At 41.3% G+C, this 19444-nt stretch overlaps 1 protein-coding gene across 5 annotated transcripts in view; it reads left to right on the top strand.

Moving 5' to 3' along the window:
* Window positions 1-19444, top strand: part of dlg1 (MAGUK family member discs large 1) — a 401255-nt gene that overhangs the window by 329108 nt on the left and 52703 nt on the right. For all 5 annotated transcript variants that reach the window (XM_019061367.2, XM_072306235.1, XM_019061369.2 and 2 more), the window contains one exon: window positions 15359-15394. In XM_019061367.2, coding sequence (XP_018916912.1) covers window positions 15359-15394 — 36 coding nt within the window. The remainder of the gene's footprint in view (window positions 1-15358; window positions 15395-19444) is intronic.

Genomic DNA, 19444 nt, shown 5'->3' with positions numbered 1-19444 from the left:
TTAATAATCGATTCTTTACCATAGGGTTAAATGGCATAACAATCGATACATCGCAATTCACGCCACGCCACACTTCCCGATGGAGGTGGGGCCGCGCGACGCGACGGTCCAATTGAAATGACTTCGGTTCGACAACGCTGCTTTTTGTTTTTGTTTTTCATGACATCATCCTTGCGTACTCCAATTGTTCGCAACGGTTCATCATTGATGGGAACCACTCCCGCTTACTGCCAGCATTCCACGCGGTTTTATTTTTCACCTACCTAGTTCCTCCTCTTATCCTGCGTGGCATAATACATCATTGAGTGATGAAGCCAAGCCAGGACGAGGAACTAGTTTTTGGAGGCCGATATCAACATTACGAGGTGCCCGCGCTGCCTGAAAGCTTCGCGGTTCAACCCCCCCTCAGTGTTCCGCGTTATGCGTTACGCGTTATTCTTATGGTTTTATATTGTAGAGTACACTGGAAAAAAAATTTACCGAACCCGGAGTCTCTCAACGTCGACTCTTCAAAAATTTGACAAGAAAAAATACTCTGGATTGAATCGGATTTTTTCTTAAATCGAGAGTCTAGCCTCTTAATTCAGCGGATTTCCTTTTGATTCAAGCAAAACCCCGATTTAATGAAGAGTAATTTTTTTATTATCAAATTTTTAAGAGTCTGGACTCCGGATCGAAGCGACTTTCTTGTAGTGCGAGATTATTGGATGCGCAAGCTTGACGCTGGGAAAGATTTCATATTTTTTGCCAGTCTCGAAGAGTTTATCACGAAAACTGTGTGTGCAACATATAACATTGCTTTTAGCCCATCACTGTTTCTCGGTTCTACCTCCGTGCAAGACCCAAAGCTTTCATTCGGGTTTTTTTTAGACGCACTTTAAAACTACTTTAAATGGTATCTTCCTTTAGAGCTGTTTCAGAACATTTGAATCCTTTTATCAACTGGAAGAAATGTCAAAGAGATATTAAGTTAAGAAAGTGTAAAGAGACGTTCAAAACGGCCTCAACCCCTGAAACTCCGTGGAGAATCCGCGAAGATGTGACAGGAATTCTGCCATCCCAAGGGAAAACGCCTTATGAACATTCGAGAGTTGTCGAATTTTCTCCGATAAAATGTTAATTTTTGTGAACAGTTGTGAATATTTTTCCTTGAAAGTTTCAGAAACTGTATATTTAGTTGAACCGCGTCAAGCAGAAAGGAACCAAGCCACATCAGCCATTGCCTTTAATCGGGAAATTTAATTTTTTACATGAAAACGGCTGTGCGGATATTTGTGCAAATTTCAGTGAATTTTCTGCATAGTACGAAGCAAATTTATCAAAATTTTCAAAGGAATCCGCACAAACGTTTCCTTATAAAAAAATTCAATTGTCCAGTTAAATTTTACAGTAGCTTATGTAGCTTGGTTCCTTTCTGGTAAACGCGGTCGAATATGATCAATCTGGAGACAAATATCCGCAAGTTTTTGACCAATTCGCGTTTTATCGAAGGAAATCTGGCAACATCTGAAGGTTCATACGGCTTTCTTCCTTAGGGCGGCAGAATTTGTCACGTCTGTTAGTGAGGCTGGAATCTGCATGTGGCGCTTTTCTTTTGAAGCCGCCGTCGCGGAGATTTCTTTGAAGGAGGAATTAGTCATCGTCGACCTCGTTCTCTAACGAAGTGGCTCTGCAAAAATTGTTATCTTTTCGTCAGTGCGGTGCGGTGTGCGAACGCAACTCGAAACCCCGCGTCGACGCATAGTGGATCGAGCCAATGGGAGAGGTCGGACAAAATTTTGGACACTTTAAAAGCTTATAACTTCGTTCGTACAAAACTTTGAGGTTATGAAAGTGGCTCCTCGTCGAAACTCTCTTACAGAATCACCCCTTAAAATTTAACATGTGACGAGTTAGACTTCAGGTTTTTGTTGAAAATTTCACATGCGACCTCCCTGATTGACTGAATCCACTGTGCGACGCCTGAAACTGGATTCGCGGGCAAGGGAACCGGGAAGGGAAGACGAGGGAAAATGGGGAAAAAACAAAAATAATAAGAGCGAAACGATGTAACAAGAAGCGGGAGGCGGGTGCGGTTCATGCCTCGCAATGAAATCCATTTTCCCCGACTCAAAGTGGGACTCTTTGAGCCGTAAAAGCATTCTTTTTTCCAGCCCGCTTCAGCGTTTTAAGTTCAACGCTGGAGCGGCGATATTAAAATGATTTACTCTTTGGGACCCACGAGTGCGGGATGATTCGGTCATTTCAGTGCCGCGGATTCGCCTCCAGCCGGGATTCCGTTGGCAGCTTTTTACGAGATCCCGCCCAGGGGCTTCTTCTTTTTAACGTCGCCGTAGACGGAATCCGTCACTGCACGTAACACGCCGATGGCGGAAAGATCGTGGCGCTACGTCACATGCCGGTCTAAGGGTGCAAATTGGACTGCGTTTAACAGGAAGGAACCAAACCACATCAGCTATTGCCAAATGTAACCGGTCAATTTAATATTTTACGAGTTAACGTTTGTGTGGATTCATTTGAAAATTTTATTTATTTATTTATTTTATTTATAATTCATGTACATAAATGCCACACGTTGTGGCTATAATACTTGTCAACCCCCCCCCCCCGCCCCCCCCTAAATATTACACATTAATATAATATAGGTACGTAAGAACACAGGGAAGGATTAAGAATATTACAAAATTTTACAAAATAAAATAAAAGGTATAGTAAATTACAGTTAAATATTATTAAAAAAATCATTTAAGGAGTAAAAAGCCTTGCCAACTAGTAAGGCTTGTAGACCAGCCATAAACTCTCTTATTTCCCATTTCTGAAGAGCTTTGCTCAGGTTTCGTCAGGTTTCTTTGTTTCGTACTATGGAGAAAATCCACTGAAATTTGCACGAAAATCCGCACAACCGTTCTCATGTAAAACATTTAAATTGCCCAATTAAATTTGCAATAGCTGATGTGGCTTGGTTCGTTTCTGTTTTAATCGTTCTCGACCGCGCGGCAGTGACAAAATTGCGGAGGCTTGTGGATGTGGAAGGGAATTTTTCTTTATTTTATTTAGGAGTTTCAGGTTAAATCAGCGCGTTGTGTTGAGTTGAATTTTGCGAAAACCTTGCGCGTTGCAGAAGATTTCGGAGGCCTCTTGGAAAATTGCGGAGGCCCAGAACAATTTGCATCCCGCGGATCATCAGCCGCACACATCTTCGTTTCCCTGACGGAGGAACGTATCTTCATTCCAAGGCTTCAAAATCGATTTGAACAATTTGATCTTTCACAAGAATGTGTATGAGCGATCATTGTTGAAAATTTGCCTGATTTTTACGTGAGATCGGAAAAAATTGGTGCAATTTTCGATTAGAAATTCCCGAAATTCTTTTGGCAGAGGTGGAATTTGCACGGGGAAATTTGGCAACATTGAAATGAAGTTACGATCTTTCGTGGAAGGAACGACGACAAAATCCGTCCAGATTGCCTAGACTTTTTATGAACGTAGTTTTTTTAGTGAACGAATTTTCCGCGATATTGAGGCGGAAAACGCGTAACAGATGTATACGGTTTCGCACTTTGGCCAATCGGTGTTTATAAATCCAAATGGTCTTCAATAGAAGAATTGAAAGTGCATTTTTAGTAATGGGAAATCATCTTAGCGCGCTTACTTTTGGTGTTAATTACTGCGACGGCGCTTACTTTGAATGAAAATATCTGAAAAACATATACATGGAAAAATGCGTAACCACGCAAGCCACTGGAAAAATAGCCCTTGTCCCGATATTGAGACGAAATACTCGTAATTATTTTCATTTTTACAAAATTGCCGGAAAAATCGCGAATTTCGCGCGATATTGAGGTGATAAACGCGTCGTTTCTTATTTTTACATCAAACCGAAGGAAAAAACGCGTACTTGCTGCAAAACTGAGATGAAAATTACGTTTCACCCATTTGCTTAAGTAATACAATTCTAGCTGAAGCGCACTTAAGCGCATTCATGACTGCAAAAATGTTAACGGAAATCGAAAAGGCCAGCGTACATGAAGGCTATTTCCATTTAAATATTTTGTCACATTCTTTCGGCGCAATGATACAACTATTTGAACTCTCCGGAATGCGTGAGGTATCACGCCGCATTTGAAGGCGTTTTCAAAATAGCTTAGTTCCGATACCCGGATTATCGTTTTGCATAGTTCACATCCTATGGTTATATTCCGTACCACTCGTTTATTTCTAATCCTCGTAGAAGAACCGACCATTTGTAAATACAATTCTAGCTGAAGCGCACTTTAGCGCATTCATGACTGCAAAAATGTTAACGGAAATCGAAAAGGCCAGCGTGCATGAAGGCTATTTCCATTTAAATCTTCAGTCACATTCTTACGGCGCAATGATACAACTATTTGAACTCTCCGGAATGCGTGAGGTATCACGCCGCATTTGAAGGCGTTTTCAAAACAGGCAAGTTCCGTTATAGGAATAATCGTTTCGCATAGTTCATATTATTTTGTTTCCATTTCTAACCACTTGTTTAATTATAATCCTCCTATAAAAACCACCCACTTTGCCGCAATACTGCAATGTTTTACAAAACTTCTGGAAAAACAGCGCATTTTCCGCGGTATCGAGATGAATAGCGCGTAATTTGTCAGGAGTAAAAGAATCCACTTTAAATATTGCGTACTTCTCGCGATTTTGTGATGAAATCGCGCTATTTCTCATTTCCTAACAAGAGGACATGAATCGAGCAACTATTCGAACTCCGGAGTAGGAATGTGGTATCGCGCTAAATTGAAGGAAAATCATAGCTTTTCGCCTACCTTAAGTGACTGACTTTCATGAATAATAAGCTTGCATCGATATTAAAAGTGCTTATCTTCGCGATATTGAGGTGAAAAGTGTGTGATCTTTTATGACCTTAATGAACCGCTGGAATATTTGAGTACATGTAGTGATATTGATGGGGTAAAGAGTATAATCTTTAATGATTTTATAAGACCGCTGGAAAAATCGCGTATTTACCGCGCGATATTGCTGTGTTAATCTCGTAATTTTTCATTTTTTTTTTTTTTTTTTTTTTTTTTTACAGATTCGCTGGGAAAATGTCGCATTCCCTGCGATACAGAGATAATTTGTCAAGGTTTAAAGAATCCATGTGAAATATTGGTAGCATTCGTAAATGTCAGTGTTTTAAGACAGACAAAAACCCTAGATTTTCCTTCATTTCCATGTGATACCACACACCTACTCTGGAGTTCAAATAGTTGCTCGTTTCATTTCCGCCTGTTAAAAAGTGAAAAATTGCGCGTATTTCACATCAGTATCGCGAAAAGTACGCGATATTTCCAGCGGATTTGTTAAATCAAAACAATTACGCGCTTTTCAATTCGGCACTGCGAGAAACGCGCGATTTTACAGCCATTTTAAAAAGACAAGAAAATAAATTATGCGATAATCACCGCAAAATCGCAGCAAATACTGAATTTCACCAGCGGTTTTGTAAAATCACTTAAAATTACTTACGCGTTTTTCACCTCAATATCACGGCATGTACAAAATGTTTTTGCCCTATAGCACCCCTGCATGAGGATGGTTTTTAAAATGCCCACACTGGAAAAAAATGTAGCTTGGATCTAGAGTCCAAACCCTTAAAAACATTGACAAGAAAAAATACTCTTGATTCATCGGATTGTCGCTTGAATCAAAAGGAAATCCGCTTAAAGTAAGAGGCTCGGCTCTCAATTTAAGCGAAAATCCGATTGAATCAAGAGTATTTTTTCTTGTCAATGTTTTCAAGAGTTTGGACTCCAGATCCAAGCTACTTTTTTTTCCAGTGCAGGAAATTTTTGCAAATGAAAAGATACCCGGCACCTTGCCTATGCAATGATCTTTCCTGATACAGGGAAGAAGAGACAGATACTTACGTCATTGCAAGACAAATTGCCTCTAGTGGAGCGAAAAATAGAAAGAAAAAAGGGCAGCGCTGCCAGTTCGGACAGACAACAGTGCCCGCGTTGCAGATGCCGAGGACCGAAGCTGAGTTTGTTCCAACACTCAACCGTGTAAAGGCAGGGAATATATAATGCATAAAAATGAGTGATGGCGATTGGGAGTTTCGGACAGAGAGCGCAGTATCAATTTCGTATTTCTTCTTGATTCGCCATGTTCTAAAACCACAGGCTGTCCGTCTCGTCGTGTCGCACAGTGGATAGGGTCAATCAGAGAGGTCGGACATGACATTTTTGACTAAATCTGCAAATTTTGATGTTTATTTTGTCACATTTTAAATTTTAAGCGGTGCTTCGAAGAAGAAAATGTCACGAGAAAACCGATGAAACCAATTTTAGAACCTCAAAGTTCGTATAAACGGAGTTATGAGCGTTTAAAGTTTACAAATTTTGTCCGACCTGTCCTATTGACTCGATCCACTGTGCGTCGCCTGTCGGATTCCTATCATCTTCTCCTTCGTTTTCCGCCCTCGGAGGGCAGAGTCCGGACAGAGTCGAGGTCAAAGGAACATAGGTCCATGCTCTGTGTGTCCTTTCAAGAGCAACCGAACGAAGCTGAGGCATCTGAGCGTTGCTTAAATCGAATAATGGATCGAAAACCGACCCATGAAACCCACGCGGAAAATTTGGACATCTTATTTGCAAAATTTTTACTTCTATGTATGGGCCGCCAGGCCAGGGAGGGGTGCGGAATCGGCAAATCGGTTGGACAAATAACAGGGTGTCCAGCATCAGGAAAGACCGGAAAATATCAGGAATATTGGGCGATCTGGAAAAAATCAGGAAAATCGGAAAAATCGGACGTTTCATCAAGAATTTTTCTTACGCAAATCTCCTCAGCGGAGATAGTCTTAATGCCTTTTGCCTGCCGTGCCAGAAGTCGAGAAAAATCAGGAAAATATCAGGAATTTTCAAAATGAAAAAATCAGGAATTTTTTATGAAATATCAGGATTTTTCAAAATTAAAAAATACTGGAAAACGTGAATAAGATAATCTTGAATCCTACAATATTTTTCTCTTTGCGGATGCATCGTAATTGTAAGCGGGTCAAAGCTTGATGAGCGCTTCGATATGAGAAACGTGTTCCGTTCGATATCCGGTCGGACCTTGCATGCAACCCCAACGGGCCCAACCCCCGTTGGAGCCATAAAAAGGCACTAACGGCCGTAGTTTTATAAATTCATAATAAAAGTTTCGTCCAGGAAACTTTTCCTCGCGAACATCTTCGATCACGGTTGCCTAATTGCTCCTCGAAGTGACTCGTCTCGACGGCCGCGCGATGAATCCGTCCCGCACTACAAGGCAACCGAGCTTCCATTGAAGAAAGTCACGCGGGGGAAGCTCGCAGGTTTAATAACGCTAAGCAAAACAAACTGAAATATCGCTTCTAAAAAGAGCTAAAAAGAACATCAAGAATTCCGGAAAAAAACGAAAACAAATACTCGAAAGAAAAAAGCCGCCGCCGCGGACGTCCGGGAAGAATTCTATTCAAGCCGGGTTGCCAAATCTTGACGTATTCGTTGATTTTTCCTCGGATGCGTCTTCGGGTGTTTCGCCCGTCTCGCAACTGCGTGTGTAACTACTCGCGGAACGCTTTCTCGAACAAAGTGAAAACGCTTCAAGTTCAGCCCGAGGACGGAGGGAACCGAACAAACAAGTTTGCGTTAACTAATTTGGTGGAAAAAGAAGTGAGGAAGAGGGAAATTTTTTCGGAACAATTAATAAATGGAGGCGGAGCAGGAATTGGATCGAGATGTGGCTCTTGGGACCGGCAGCAGGGGCGGGAGGGAGGAGGGCATCGTTAAGTGAAAATCACGAAAACTTTGCACTTTTGTGCATCGGAAGAAAAACTACGTTGCCGTGTAGTGTTGGATCTTTGTCCACCGTTGCGTTATCGTTGTAAAGAGGTTATTCCAGGGATCGGTAAAGTCCCCTGCTCTCCCAAGTCACGTTAAATTAAATCAGGGAGGAAAGAGGCCCATAGTTTTCTTTTTCTGGAACCTGAGTGAAAAGGTAATTTTTGCGCCCATGAGGTCGACATCCCACGTGAGCGCGTATACTTTTCGTGTCCTTCCGAACTGGCCTGTGCATACATTGTATGGATTGCATTTTGCAAAAAGGAACCACTAGCATTGCAATGTTGCTAAGATTGTGCAATTCCTTTTGTCTTGGAGGAAAAACCCGATTATCCATTAATAGTTTCTATTTTACTCGCTAAAAACTGTAAATTTAAGACAAAAATTACCATCTAAATTTCATAGTTTTTCACGATTTCCGCAATTTTATTGCAAAAGATGAAGTTGCACAATCTTAGCATCATTGCAATGCTAGTGGTTCCTTTTTGCAAAATGCAATCCGTATGTATCTATTTTTGTCTGACTGATGACGATTTTCCAGGATTTGAAGGCTTGTACCTCAACTAATTTTAAAGGTTTTAAATTTTTAATGTTTCCCTCGAATACCCTCCGGCTAAACAAAAAGAACAGCCGTTCGGTTTTTTTATTTTTATTTTTTAATTTTGTTATTATCTTTTTTATTTTACCTCAACGGAGAATTGGATAGCTGAATAAAAATCTCCAACATCCCTTCGTTTGCCTTCTTATCTATTATGTCCCTTAACGGCTGGAAAAAATTGAGGTTTTAATTGTTCTCTTTTATTAGTTTCACGTCGCCTTTTTTTTACCACTCTCTCGCTTGAATTTCTAAACGGAAGCATAATGTATCTTCTTAATCGGCCCTAAACAATTTCCTTTTTTAAATTAGACTTTTGATAAAGATCTGGGGTTAAAGCAAGCAGGTATATGCTCTTTTTATATCATTTTTGTGGTCAGATGTTTTTGTCTCCCACCTCGATGTCCGTGATGTACCGCCCTAGTCTTATGTGCGCAAGGATCATTTGGTGAGCTTTGAAACTGTCCCATGCTAATTCTGCTTTTGCTGTATACGAAAATTTTCTTGTCTGCGGTGTAAATTTATCTTTCAGCTCACCAACGCGAAATCTAAAATCCAAGAAATTTTTTCACACTGTATTTTCCATGATTATTAATTTTAAAGAATTAGTGGTGGGAGAGTTTCAACATGCTCACTAAGGAAAATGGTCCGCCCCTTCCCATTCCCCTACAGCTGGTCAAAAGTTATTGAAAGAACTTTAATTTAAGCGATTTTTTAAAATTCCAAAAGAAAATATCGGGGGGAGGGGGTGCCTCGATAAAATATTCATAACTCTTCTCAAAAATAAACATTTTATTAAGGGAAATTTGGCAACTCTTGAATGTTCATACGACGTTCTTCCTTAGCACGGCAGCATATAGGATGAGGCAAGGAGTAGGAGAGAAGCTTTGGAAATTGAAAATTCGCTCTAAGAGGAGCGGGGAGTGGGGGGGGGGGGGCCACAGGGAGGAAAACAAACGCTGAGGTGGAAGGGTGGGTGTAAAACAAAGGTATTTTCTTGTATTGATATACTTTGATTTATCGTCGCCTGTTCACCGTTCATCACCCGAGCGCGTCGCGAGTATCCAAGCCACATGCAAATGAACGTATCAGACGAAAACATATATTTTATGCATGTATAGACGCCACGCCGCCGCCGCTGATCGGCGCAGTGATTTACGCATTCGGCGTTTCTCTCGCGCCAAGCAGAAATGTCTCAGATTCCTCGGGAAGGAGCAGAAACACGGTGACCACCAACCAAAACTTTGCCCCTAAATTCGCATAATAAAGGACGCCGAGTGCTCCAAGTATTTGTCCAGGACTTCAGGGTTGCCACATAACTTGGCGAAATCGGAAGATTCCCGGAGACCCTTGTTTAATATCCCTGATTTGATTTCTACACTGAAAAAAATGGTTCCGTAGTGAGAGTCTATACTGATTGGAAAATCCAAGGTATGCACTGTTCGCACATACGGTCTGGCTTTCACGACTAGAGCAGAGATGTGCCGTAATCATGACGTGTATGGGAAAGCATGTGTATGAACTTACCTTTGAAACGGTATAGACGCTGGGTCCATACGTTATGGTCGCTGGGTATACATACTCTTCCTATGTACTATTTGTTCGTACTATAATGGACTCGACCTATTCATAGGTCGGCATCAAATTTTTTAAAACTGTCAACAAAACAAAACAAAACTGTCGGAATTCTTCACGCATTGCTCCAAACACGGTGCTATCTGCGCGGCGCGGCGGTGGAAGTTAAAATCATTAAACCACATTTATGTTTGTTCTTTCATAATTTGTTCGTTCATTTCTTATGAATGGAAGGCCTTAACCACGCAGAGATAGGTTTACGAAACTTAACGTTCGCGCAAAGTTCGGTGAATTTTTGCTAGTAGTGTTGGCAGGGCTTTCCCAAAAAATGTTTCCAACACGGGTAAACGCGTCTTATACACCCCACCCCCGCTGGCTTGTTCACTTGATAGTTTTTATTGATGTTTCAAAACGAATGAGAAGGGGCGGCAAAATACAGGCGGCCCATGGGCGGCAAGTAGGTAAATCCGGTCCTGATCAAGAGTATTTTTTCTTGTTAATGTCTTTAAGAGTCTGGACTCTAGATCTAAGCGACTTTTTTTCCAGTATTTTCACCTGCTAATAATGGAATAATTTTTGAGAAACCAAAGAGAATCGTCCAGATTTTTTTTTGTAACGCGGAAGAATTTTCCGCACAACTCGAATACGCCCGTAGATAACTCTCTCCGTTACGCCTCTACCTTTGATCACTTTTTGGGTGTCCTATGTTTCGCGGATACTTGTGGTTTGCGCGTATTATTACGCGGAGCACCACATCTCTGACGCGGGCTCCCTTTTATTCATGCTAAAATTACCGGCTCGGAAATTTACTGTCGCAGATTATGAATTGTCCCCCGGAATTATATTCCGAAAACAAGCGCTGTTGGTCTCAGGCTTGAACTCGGCGTTCCTGCTTCGTTTTTCCTCCCGTTTCCATAACTCACCCGCGTCATAAATCGCAATGCATAAACGAAATCTCTTATCCCCTCTCTCTAGCTCCTCCCGGAATCTTAAGCGTGACGAGTTAGAATATGCACCTAGAAAAACCAAAGATGGCAGTCCATCCTCATTGGTCGGTTGCGCTAGTCGTAGAATAGGGTTTTGTTAATAAAAACTTTATAGTTCAACAAACATTATACGAAAATAACAGGAATTTTCAAAATGATAAAATCAGGAATTCTTACAAAATATCAGGAAAAATCAGGAAAATATCAGGATTTTTCAAAATTAAAAAATACTAGACACCCTGTTCATCTTGAGATAATGCGACTGAGATTAAAGAATGCTGCTTCCATCGTCTATACGCGCAACCGTGGTGGATTAGGTCAAAATTACCGGAGGCGATTGACTTAAGTCCTCGGTCCATTAAATGGTCAACTCCTCAAATTTCTGAACATTGGCCAAAATCAATTTCCGGCCAATTAGCTTTCAACTTTAACTGGTTTGGACGACAGGAATAGAATCTACCGTGACGCCGAAACCTACAAGACTTCAAGACTGAAGTGCATCAACAGAGGAAACTATGATAGTCGCACTTTTAGACCGAAGAAGATGACGTATTAGTTGCCCATTTTCGGGAAAGTTTGAATTGGAAGTGTAAGTATTTTAAGTAAAAAACAAGCCGGGAAGCTCTGATACGTTCTCACTAGAGAAGCGCTGAGTTGGTGTCCATGGAGACACAAATTGAATTCTTAACCCCTACGCATATACGTACATAACTTTAATACGAATTAAAACATTGACCGCACTAAAAGTCGCACAACAGGTGTCTTTCTCCTTCTCCTGTGGACGACTCCGTTAAAAGAATTATACACTCTTGAGTCAGGTGCTCCGGTGGTTAGAAAGCGTTTATGCGCTTTTTGCAGCTCGGGCGGGGGCTAGTTATGTATTATTCATAACATGAGAAGAAGGTAGTTGATTCGTTAGTTTAACCTCGTAGTCTCCTCATCCATCTCGCGAGGGGCATTCATCAGATTTCAGAGGAGTGCCGAGAGCAAGGAAACTTCAACGCAGAGCCCACAACCGAGCCGTGTTACACTGCCGTGCTAAGAAAGAACGTCGTACGATCCTTCAGACGTTGACAAGTTTCCTCTGATTAAAACCGGATTTACTGACAAAATTGTGAATATTGTTTTACACAATTTTCAGACAATTTTGTACGCAATTTAATGTAAATTATCTGAAAATTTCAAGGACAAATATGCGTAAGTGTTTTCAAAAATACATGTTTTATCCAGGAAAATTTGGCAACTCTCGAATGTTCATACGGCGTTCTTCCCCAGCCCGGCAGCATACACTCCGCAGACGTTCGTCTATTTTGCAGAATTCAGGACCTGAGTTTAATTACATTTTTACGTGGAATTTCAGCTCTCCTCGGCTAGGAATCGATCCTGAGCTCATTTAGAGATTCTTCATCGAGGTTCAGCACCTTCTGAGAAAAGTGTGTTTTTTTTTTTCTTTCTTTCTTTATCGTGAACTTTAAGCGTCCCGCAACCAGATACTAAGAAGTCGATTTAATTTAATCGTTTCTGTGACGTCATTCAGTACAATCAGGGTGTCTACGAGTCCGGGATTTCCGGAAAGTCCCGAAATAGCACTGCTTTTTTAAGGGCAGTCCGGAAGTACTGAAAAAGTGCGGAAATTCCGCAAGATGGTCCGGATTCTTTTTTAATTTGTTGTCATTTTTGTCGCAATTTCAAATTTTTGAAATTTTTCGAATTTTGTCAAATAGAGGCACTGAAAAAGGACGGAATTTTTCGAATTTCGTCAAATGGAGGCACTGAAAAAGTACGGAATTTTTCTGTTGGAGGAGGTATTGAATTTCTTGAGAATGTACTGAAAAAGTACTGTACTTAGAGGTACTTATTTTCGACCAGTCTGTTTTAGTATACACCCTGAGAATTTGGATGTGTTTATCCGGAAAGGAACTATGTCTCACGCAAACCCTATGCACACAGTTCCTTTTAGCATAAATATGTCCATTTAGCGAAACGGTTGAAGGAGGAAATCATAATTTCAATGAAATATTTTAACGTGGTAGATAATTTTGGTTTTTGAAGACGTCGAAATTGTAGTTGTACGTATAGGTACGTTACACTTTTTCCTTTTTTTCGTTCTCTATGCGTGAAATGAGAAATTGTGTTTTATTTTATTCCTAAACCCTTGCACTGAAAAAAAATTATCGGCTTTTTTACCAAGGTCCGTTGGTACCTTTACCATCCCACTTTTTTTTACCAATTATTGGTAATTTTACCAAGACAGACTGGTAAGCTTACCTAAAAACCGGTCATTTTACTGTTGTTTTTCAGGTAAGAATACCACTTTTATTGGTAATCAATTCCCGGTAACTTTGCCATCTTATCTCGGTAATTCTACCATAGTCGATAAAAAATATTGGCATTTTTACCAAGGTCCGGTAAAATTACCAATTCCATAAATGGTAATTTTACCAAGAAAAAACTGGGATCAAATAAAACCCTGAATTCTTGGTAATTTTACTCTTTTCTTAGTAAATACACCGAGATTTTTTTTTCAGTGTGTAGATCGGCGTCAAGCCTTTTCTTTCTGTACCACTCTTACCTTCGGGAAAATCTCATAAAATCATAAAACTTTCGTAAACTAAAGTCCTGTCAAAGATATAAATGAAAACCATCAAGTTTTCTTCCCCCGGATGAAAAGAACGCGAATAAACATCAAAATATGATACGCTTGCAACCCAGGTCTTAAAGTGAAACGTAATGGGTATACCTTTGAACCAGCACAATCAAGCATGGGTGTTCGTGCTGTAATTAAAAAAAGAAAAATGGAAACAGAGAGCTAGAGTTTTATTTTCTTAACGCTCCCTCCTTTAATTTGAGCTGAAAAGATGCGGCGAAAAACCCAAGCTCTCGCGTATAAACCAAACTGAAAGGCAAGCAAAGAGCGGTTTGTGGTTCCGCTGTAACAGGCTGTTTTTATGAACATTCCTACTTCTCAGCTTTATTTTCCTACCTGCAAACGTCGCCCTGTAGGGGAAATTTGTTGTATTTTACTCAATCTTCGGAGAAACTCAAACGGAGCCTTACAAAAATGGTACAATTTTGATCCTAATGCGATGTCCCTTCTACATGTTGATATGAATGTACATGTTGCATCATTGATTCTACATTTGATTTCTACATGTTGTCCTGAATTGGACCGCGTTTAACAGAAAGGAACCAAGCCACATCAGCTATTGCTAAATTTGACTGGGCAAGTCAATTTTTTACGAGAGAACGTTTGTGCGGATTCCTTTGAAAATTTTAAAGAATTTGCGTCGTACTATGAAGAAAATTCACTAAAATTTTCACGAAAATCCGCCCAACCGTTTTCATGTAAAAAATTAATTCGTCCAATTAAATTTGGCAATAGCTGATGTGGCTTGGTTCCTTTCTGTTTAACGCGGTCCAATTATGTTCCCTCTCGGCTAGTGAGGAGCTTCCGAAGAGGAAGCGAGATTGACCCACAAACGCAACGGTCAGTCGCGACAGTTGCAGCTTTGCCCGATAGCCGTGGTCCGGCAGCAATGCTACGCCTTACCGCAGAGCGCACACCGTTTTGATAGCAGGAAACACGAGAAAATCTTCAGATCCTCGATTGAGTGTCGTTGAAGGGGCCAAACATCGGCGCTGCTCCTAAATCCTAATTCCTTTCTCAAACTCGGGGACCCTCAAAAGCGGGAGCGCTCCGGAACAAAGGCCGAGGTAAGTCTGGTGCAGGCGGGAAAGCGCTCCGTCGAGAACAAACACCTTGGCCGAACGCCTGACGCAGGAGTCGCTGCAACCAGCTTCGCTGCGGTGTAACAAGTTTCCCCTGCACAAACGCTGCAACGCGTATTATTAAGCTCCGAGTTAATCTCTTCTGTTCAGTTTGCTTTTCTCCCTTCCGCAGTCTCTCTCGCACTCTTCCGCGCTCTTTTTCTACCATTCCATTTCACCCTGTTCGACTCCCATTCGATGGCTTCCTTTTGTGTACCCGTTCCCTCCGTTTCCACTCTCCACCCCCCTGTTATTAATACGCGATTGATCACTCAATCGCGTTGAGTCAATACGGATTTCTGTGTTTTAAAGCGTGGCTCGCCCCGGTTGAGAATTTTAAGGCAAAGAAAGCTTTAAGATAATTGAGCAGTGTTCTATAATGTATTATTTGGACATCGTTAAATTACGAATTTCGGAAAAGGATGTTCCAAGCGCATCGACCCCAGACTCGAAGACCCTGAATATTAAGAATCTGAATAATTCGAAAAGCCCCTGTTCAATAAAACAATTTTATTTCTGTTTTTTCCCCCGAATTTTTCTTTCAAAGTAAGTTTTTGTAACCGAATTGTTTCTTTCTGTTTCAGGCTCACTCACCTCTGCTGCCCGGAGATGAAACACAGGTAAAATATCAACCAATAAGAATATTTTCACTAATTTATCATAGTGATGGTAGGGCCCAGCTAACCATGTATAGGCGGCAGTGGCGTGGCGTGAATTGCGATGTATCGATTGATTTGCCATTTAAACCTTTGGTAAAGAATCGATTAATAAGGTGTTCGCTGCGAACACCCTGTTTATCGATCCTTTTCCATAGGTTTAAATGGCATAACAATCAATATATCGCAAAGTACGCCACGCCACTGATAGGCGGGGGATCAAAAACTAATCGTGAGATGAGCGCTTTTGTTCAGTCCTCAAAACTAGGGGTGTTTGGAATGATTGTCTGCGTTTTCCCTATACAATCGCTATGATTGTTGCCCCTCTGACGTAAGGACGTATCTCAAATTCCACGTTGCGTGAGCCCTGTTCTCCGTATTACTCAATGCTTGCTGGGGCCCGTGTGGAAATAGATATACGCCGTCACGTTAGAATAGCGACATTATGTGGTGCGATCGTCCTTAAGTCCACAAGTAAACTTGTAAGATTTCAACGAGAAACATTCATTCCCATCGGGGCTTTTCCTTTTTCCGCGCAACAGCCGGCGCACAAAGATCGAGTCAGTAGGAGGAAGTCGGACAGAATCTGGAAACGTTGAAAGCTTATATTTCTGAGAAAATAAAACAAAAAAGTTCAAAAGTAGTTCCATTGGTTTTTTTTTGTGAAATTTCCTTTCGGATACACCCTTTGAAATTGAATTTGTGACGAAAAAACGTAAACATTTGAAATGTCCGGCCTCCTCTATTAAATCGGTCCACTGTGCGGCGGAGGTACATTTACCGCAAGGGAATTCTCGCGGGGGCCACTTTGAATATACGAGCTCCTCACGTCTTCAAAGTTGCTCGCATTGGAAATATCCCGGAAAGTGTCGGAAGTTAAATTACGACCAACACCCTACTTTTGACATTTTTACTTTACTTATTTGTTCTATTGCAACCCTCGTCCCACCCTTCCCCATTTAAAAAGTTCGGGTTTTCGATATTAGTGATGTTTTGATGACGACCCCTCACCGCACCCCCCAAACACATTGTGTTGGATTTCAACACTTGAATTTGGCTAGAAATGGCTCGAATACTGAAAAATAATCTAAATACACGTGAAACTTTTGTAATAGGCATAGGACTAAAACTTTTCTCGCGCCTACTCGGGGACGTGAAAATGTTGATTAAGGGAGACTTTTAAGGTTTAAAAGTCGGAGGTCAAAGGAAAAAAATAAAGAAGAAGAGCGAATCTTATGTTTTTATCATTATTCCAAACTCGTGAGAAAACGATGAAATAATTGTGGGAAGCCAGCGATGTGGCGCGTAAAAATGTGGAAGCTTCGAAGATTCTGCACCCGTATAGTCAAAGTTGGTTTTTTTTTTTTGTTTGCTCGAAAACAGCGTAAAGTGCTCGCTGAAAAGTTGTGGATAATTGAGGCTTCACCGTACCCAAAAATATCGCACCTTTTTTTTTTTTTTTTTTTTATTTTATTTTTTTTTTCCTTAAGAGAGTGTTCTGCCGGAAAGTTTCCGCCCCGAAAAAAATACCCGAATCTGGAAAAGTGAGCGCTTGGCTCAGCACTATTTTCTCGTTTTCAAGTTGAATAGGCCGAAGATGGATGTGGTAATTAAATATTCATCTATTCACGTGGTCGGCACCGGGCCCGAACTTTCTCTTCCATCCCGAGACACCTCTCTCCTCGAAGGGATGATTTTAGTTTTTGCCAGCCCTGGTAAAAATGGGCGATAGGAGCTGCGTTTCAAAATACCACAGGAGTTCTCATAGCCGACCGAAGAAGGCGATAGAAAATCATATAGCTGGCTGTAGAAATTGGAAAAAAATCATACGGCCGGGCTACACGAAGCGATAAAAAATTATACAGCCGGGCTATAGTTCCTATTGCGGGCTTTACACTTTATCGCCTGGCTGTTGCTTTTTCGCCATCGGCTATAAAAGGCTATAAGAAATTGTGTAGAAATTCGCGTGCTTTGTAAATCCTAAGTTTGTACGGAATCACCTTAATATTTACAAAACGCACATTATATTTTCCTTTACTACATATTGTGTTTCATCAATTAAAATGAAATAATCCATACAGAGTGTGCAAACATTTCAAAGTCATGAGTTGAAAAACGCCGACTCCACGAGATTAAATATTAGAGCCTAACACAAAGCGGAGCGGCGGCGGCGCACTGGCGCCTACAAACCTAACAGGGATACTTCACGCATTACGCAATGCGTGAAGTATCCCTGTTAGGTTTGTAGGCGCCAATGCGCGTTCCACGCTGGCTGCCCGCCCTCCGCGCCGCGTACCACGGCGCTTGTAGCAACTATTTCACACCAGAGGTATTGCACAGTATCATACGAAACTGAAGGCGCTCTGATATATTAGGAATGACAGGCATCCATCAAAAGTACGGAGCTTTCCTCGCAAAATAAATCAAGATACTACGGCCCAAAAAGAGAGTGGTAGTCCAAAAACTAACTAAGTCCTAGCATCCGTAATTACTAACGTTTAGCATACACTATATCGCCAGGCTGTTGCTTAATCTCCATCGGCTATATAAGGCTGTAAGAAATTGTGTTACCGGCTGTAGAAGCTATTGGAAATCTTACAGCCGGCTGTAGGTCTATGGTATTTTGGAACACAGATTCTACTGCCAATTTTTACCAGGGAGGTCAGCGCCGGACTTTCAAGCTCCCGAGAGCAAGTCAAGATCACCTCGCTGCTGTTTCCACATGCCAGTGTCACGCTCATTTGAATTATGTAAAAAGGAAACCGTAAATTAACTTTCAAAGAAAACTATCTTCATCGGGGAATATCATTTATTTATTTTTAAAAATGGGAGCCTTACGTAAGGCTGGGGTTGACCCCCCTCCCTCGCCCTCCTTTAGTATTCGATGAGTTGGGCCAATCACAGCATTTGACCGTGATATATTCACAGCACGGTTTAATCGTCTGACAAGAGTTTACGGATACAACCCCATATTTGCTAGTGAGGCATGGATTGAATATTTAGTTGTCTCCCGGACGAAGGAACGTAACTTGACTCCAAGGTTGCAAAATTGACTGAAAAAATTAATTTATTTTACAAAAATATACCTGTGCAATTTTTATCTAAAATGTTCTGAGTTTTGTATGAAATCTTGAGTAAAATCAATGAAATTTCCGGTTAGGAATTCTCAAATTTTTCCTGGTTTACATGCAATTTACGAGGGGAAAGAGCTTGATGCAAACACGGTTTTTTTCGCCCCCTTCCCTGGAATTTCTTCAAACATTGTCTATTGATTACTCATACTCGAGCGCTTATTTTCCCAAATACTCAGACCCAGGCCCGCCACATCCCATCTAGGGCCCTGGTACCAATTTTCTGGCCCGGGCCCCTAGCACGGGCGGGGGGGGGGGTCCGGGGGGCCTCCCCCGGGAAATTTTTGAAACATTAAATCTATTTGGACGCATCATGAAGCTCTTATGATGGAGATTTTCCATCAATTTCTGCAGAATAATTACGCCTTTTTGTTTACTTTCAGCACCAAAAACTTTCGAATTGTTGCATTCAAAACATCTATAAATTTTTTTTTGAGGGGGCAGATGATAATTTCCAATTCTATGGGGAGCCGGGCCCCCCCTGGACTCCCCTTTCATACGTCTATGGCAAGGGAGTTAAGCCATTGAAGTCGAGGATGCCCAGAAAGGAGCCTCTTAGCATCCGACAACGGAAGAAAATGAAGCACAGTTCCTAAAAATATCATTCTACATATACTCAAAATCTTGAAAATCTCTAAAAAAGTAAGAAAAATTTTATAGTGCCCTAGCGTGTTTTTGAAACTTTATTCACCTTTTGCGAAATTTTTAGGGTAATTTTTTCACTTTTCCCTACGAGACCAGGGTTACACATGAATTCGTAGTGGTTTGTCACCTGCGTCACGGGCCCCCCCAGGGCCCGGGCCCCGGTACCAAGGACCCAGTATCCCCCCCCCCCCCATGTGGCGGGCCTGCTCAGACCCCTAAAAAGTTTTTCTTTGGGGGG

The sequence above is a fragment of the Bemisia tabaci genome, chromosome 1 (assembly GCF_918797505.1).
Source record: "Bemisia tabaci chromosome 1, PGI_BMITA_v3".
Lineage (NCBI taxonomy): Eukaryota > Metazoa > Arthropoda > Insecta > Hemiptera > Aleyrodidae > Bemisia > Bemisia tabaci.
This window is presented reverse-complemented; position numbering and strand designations above follow the sequence as displayed.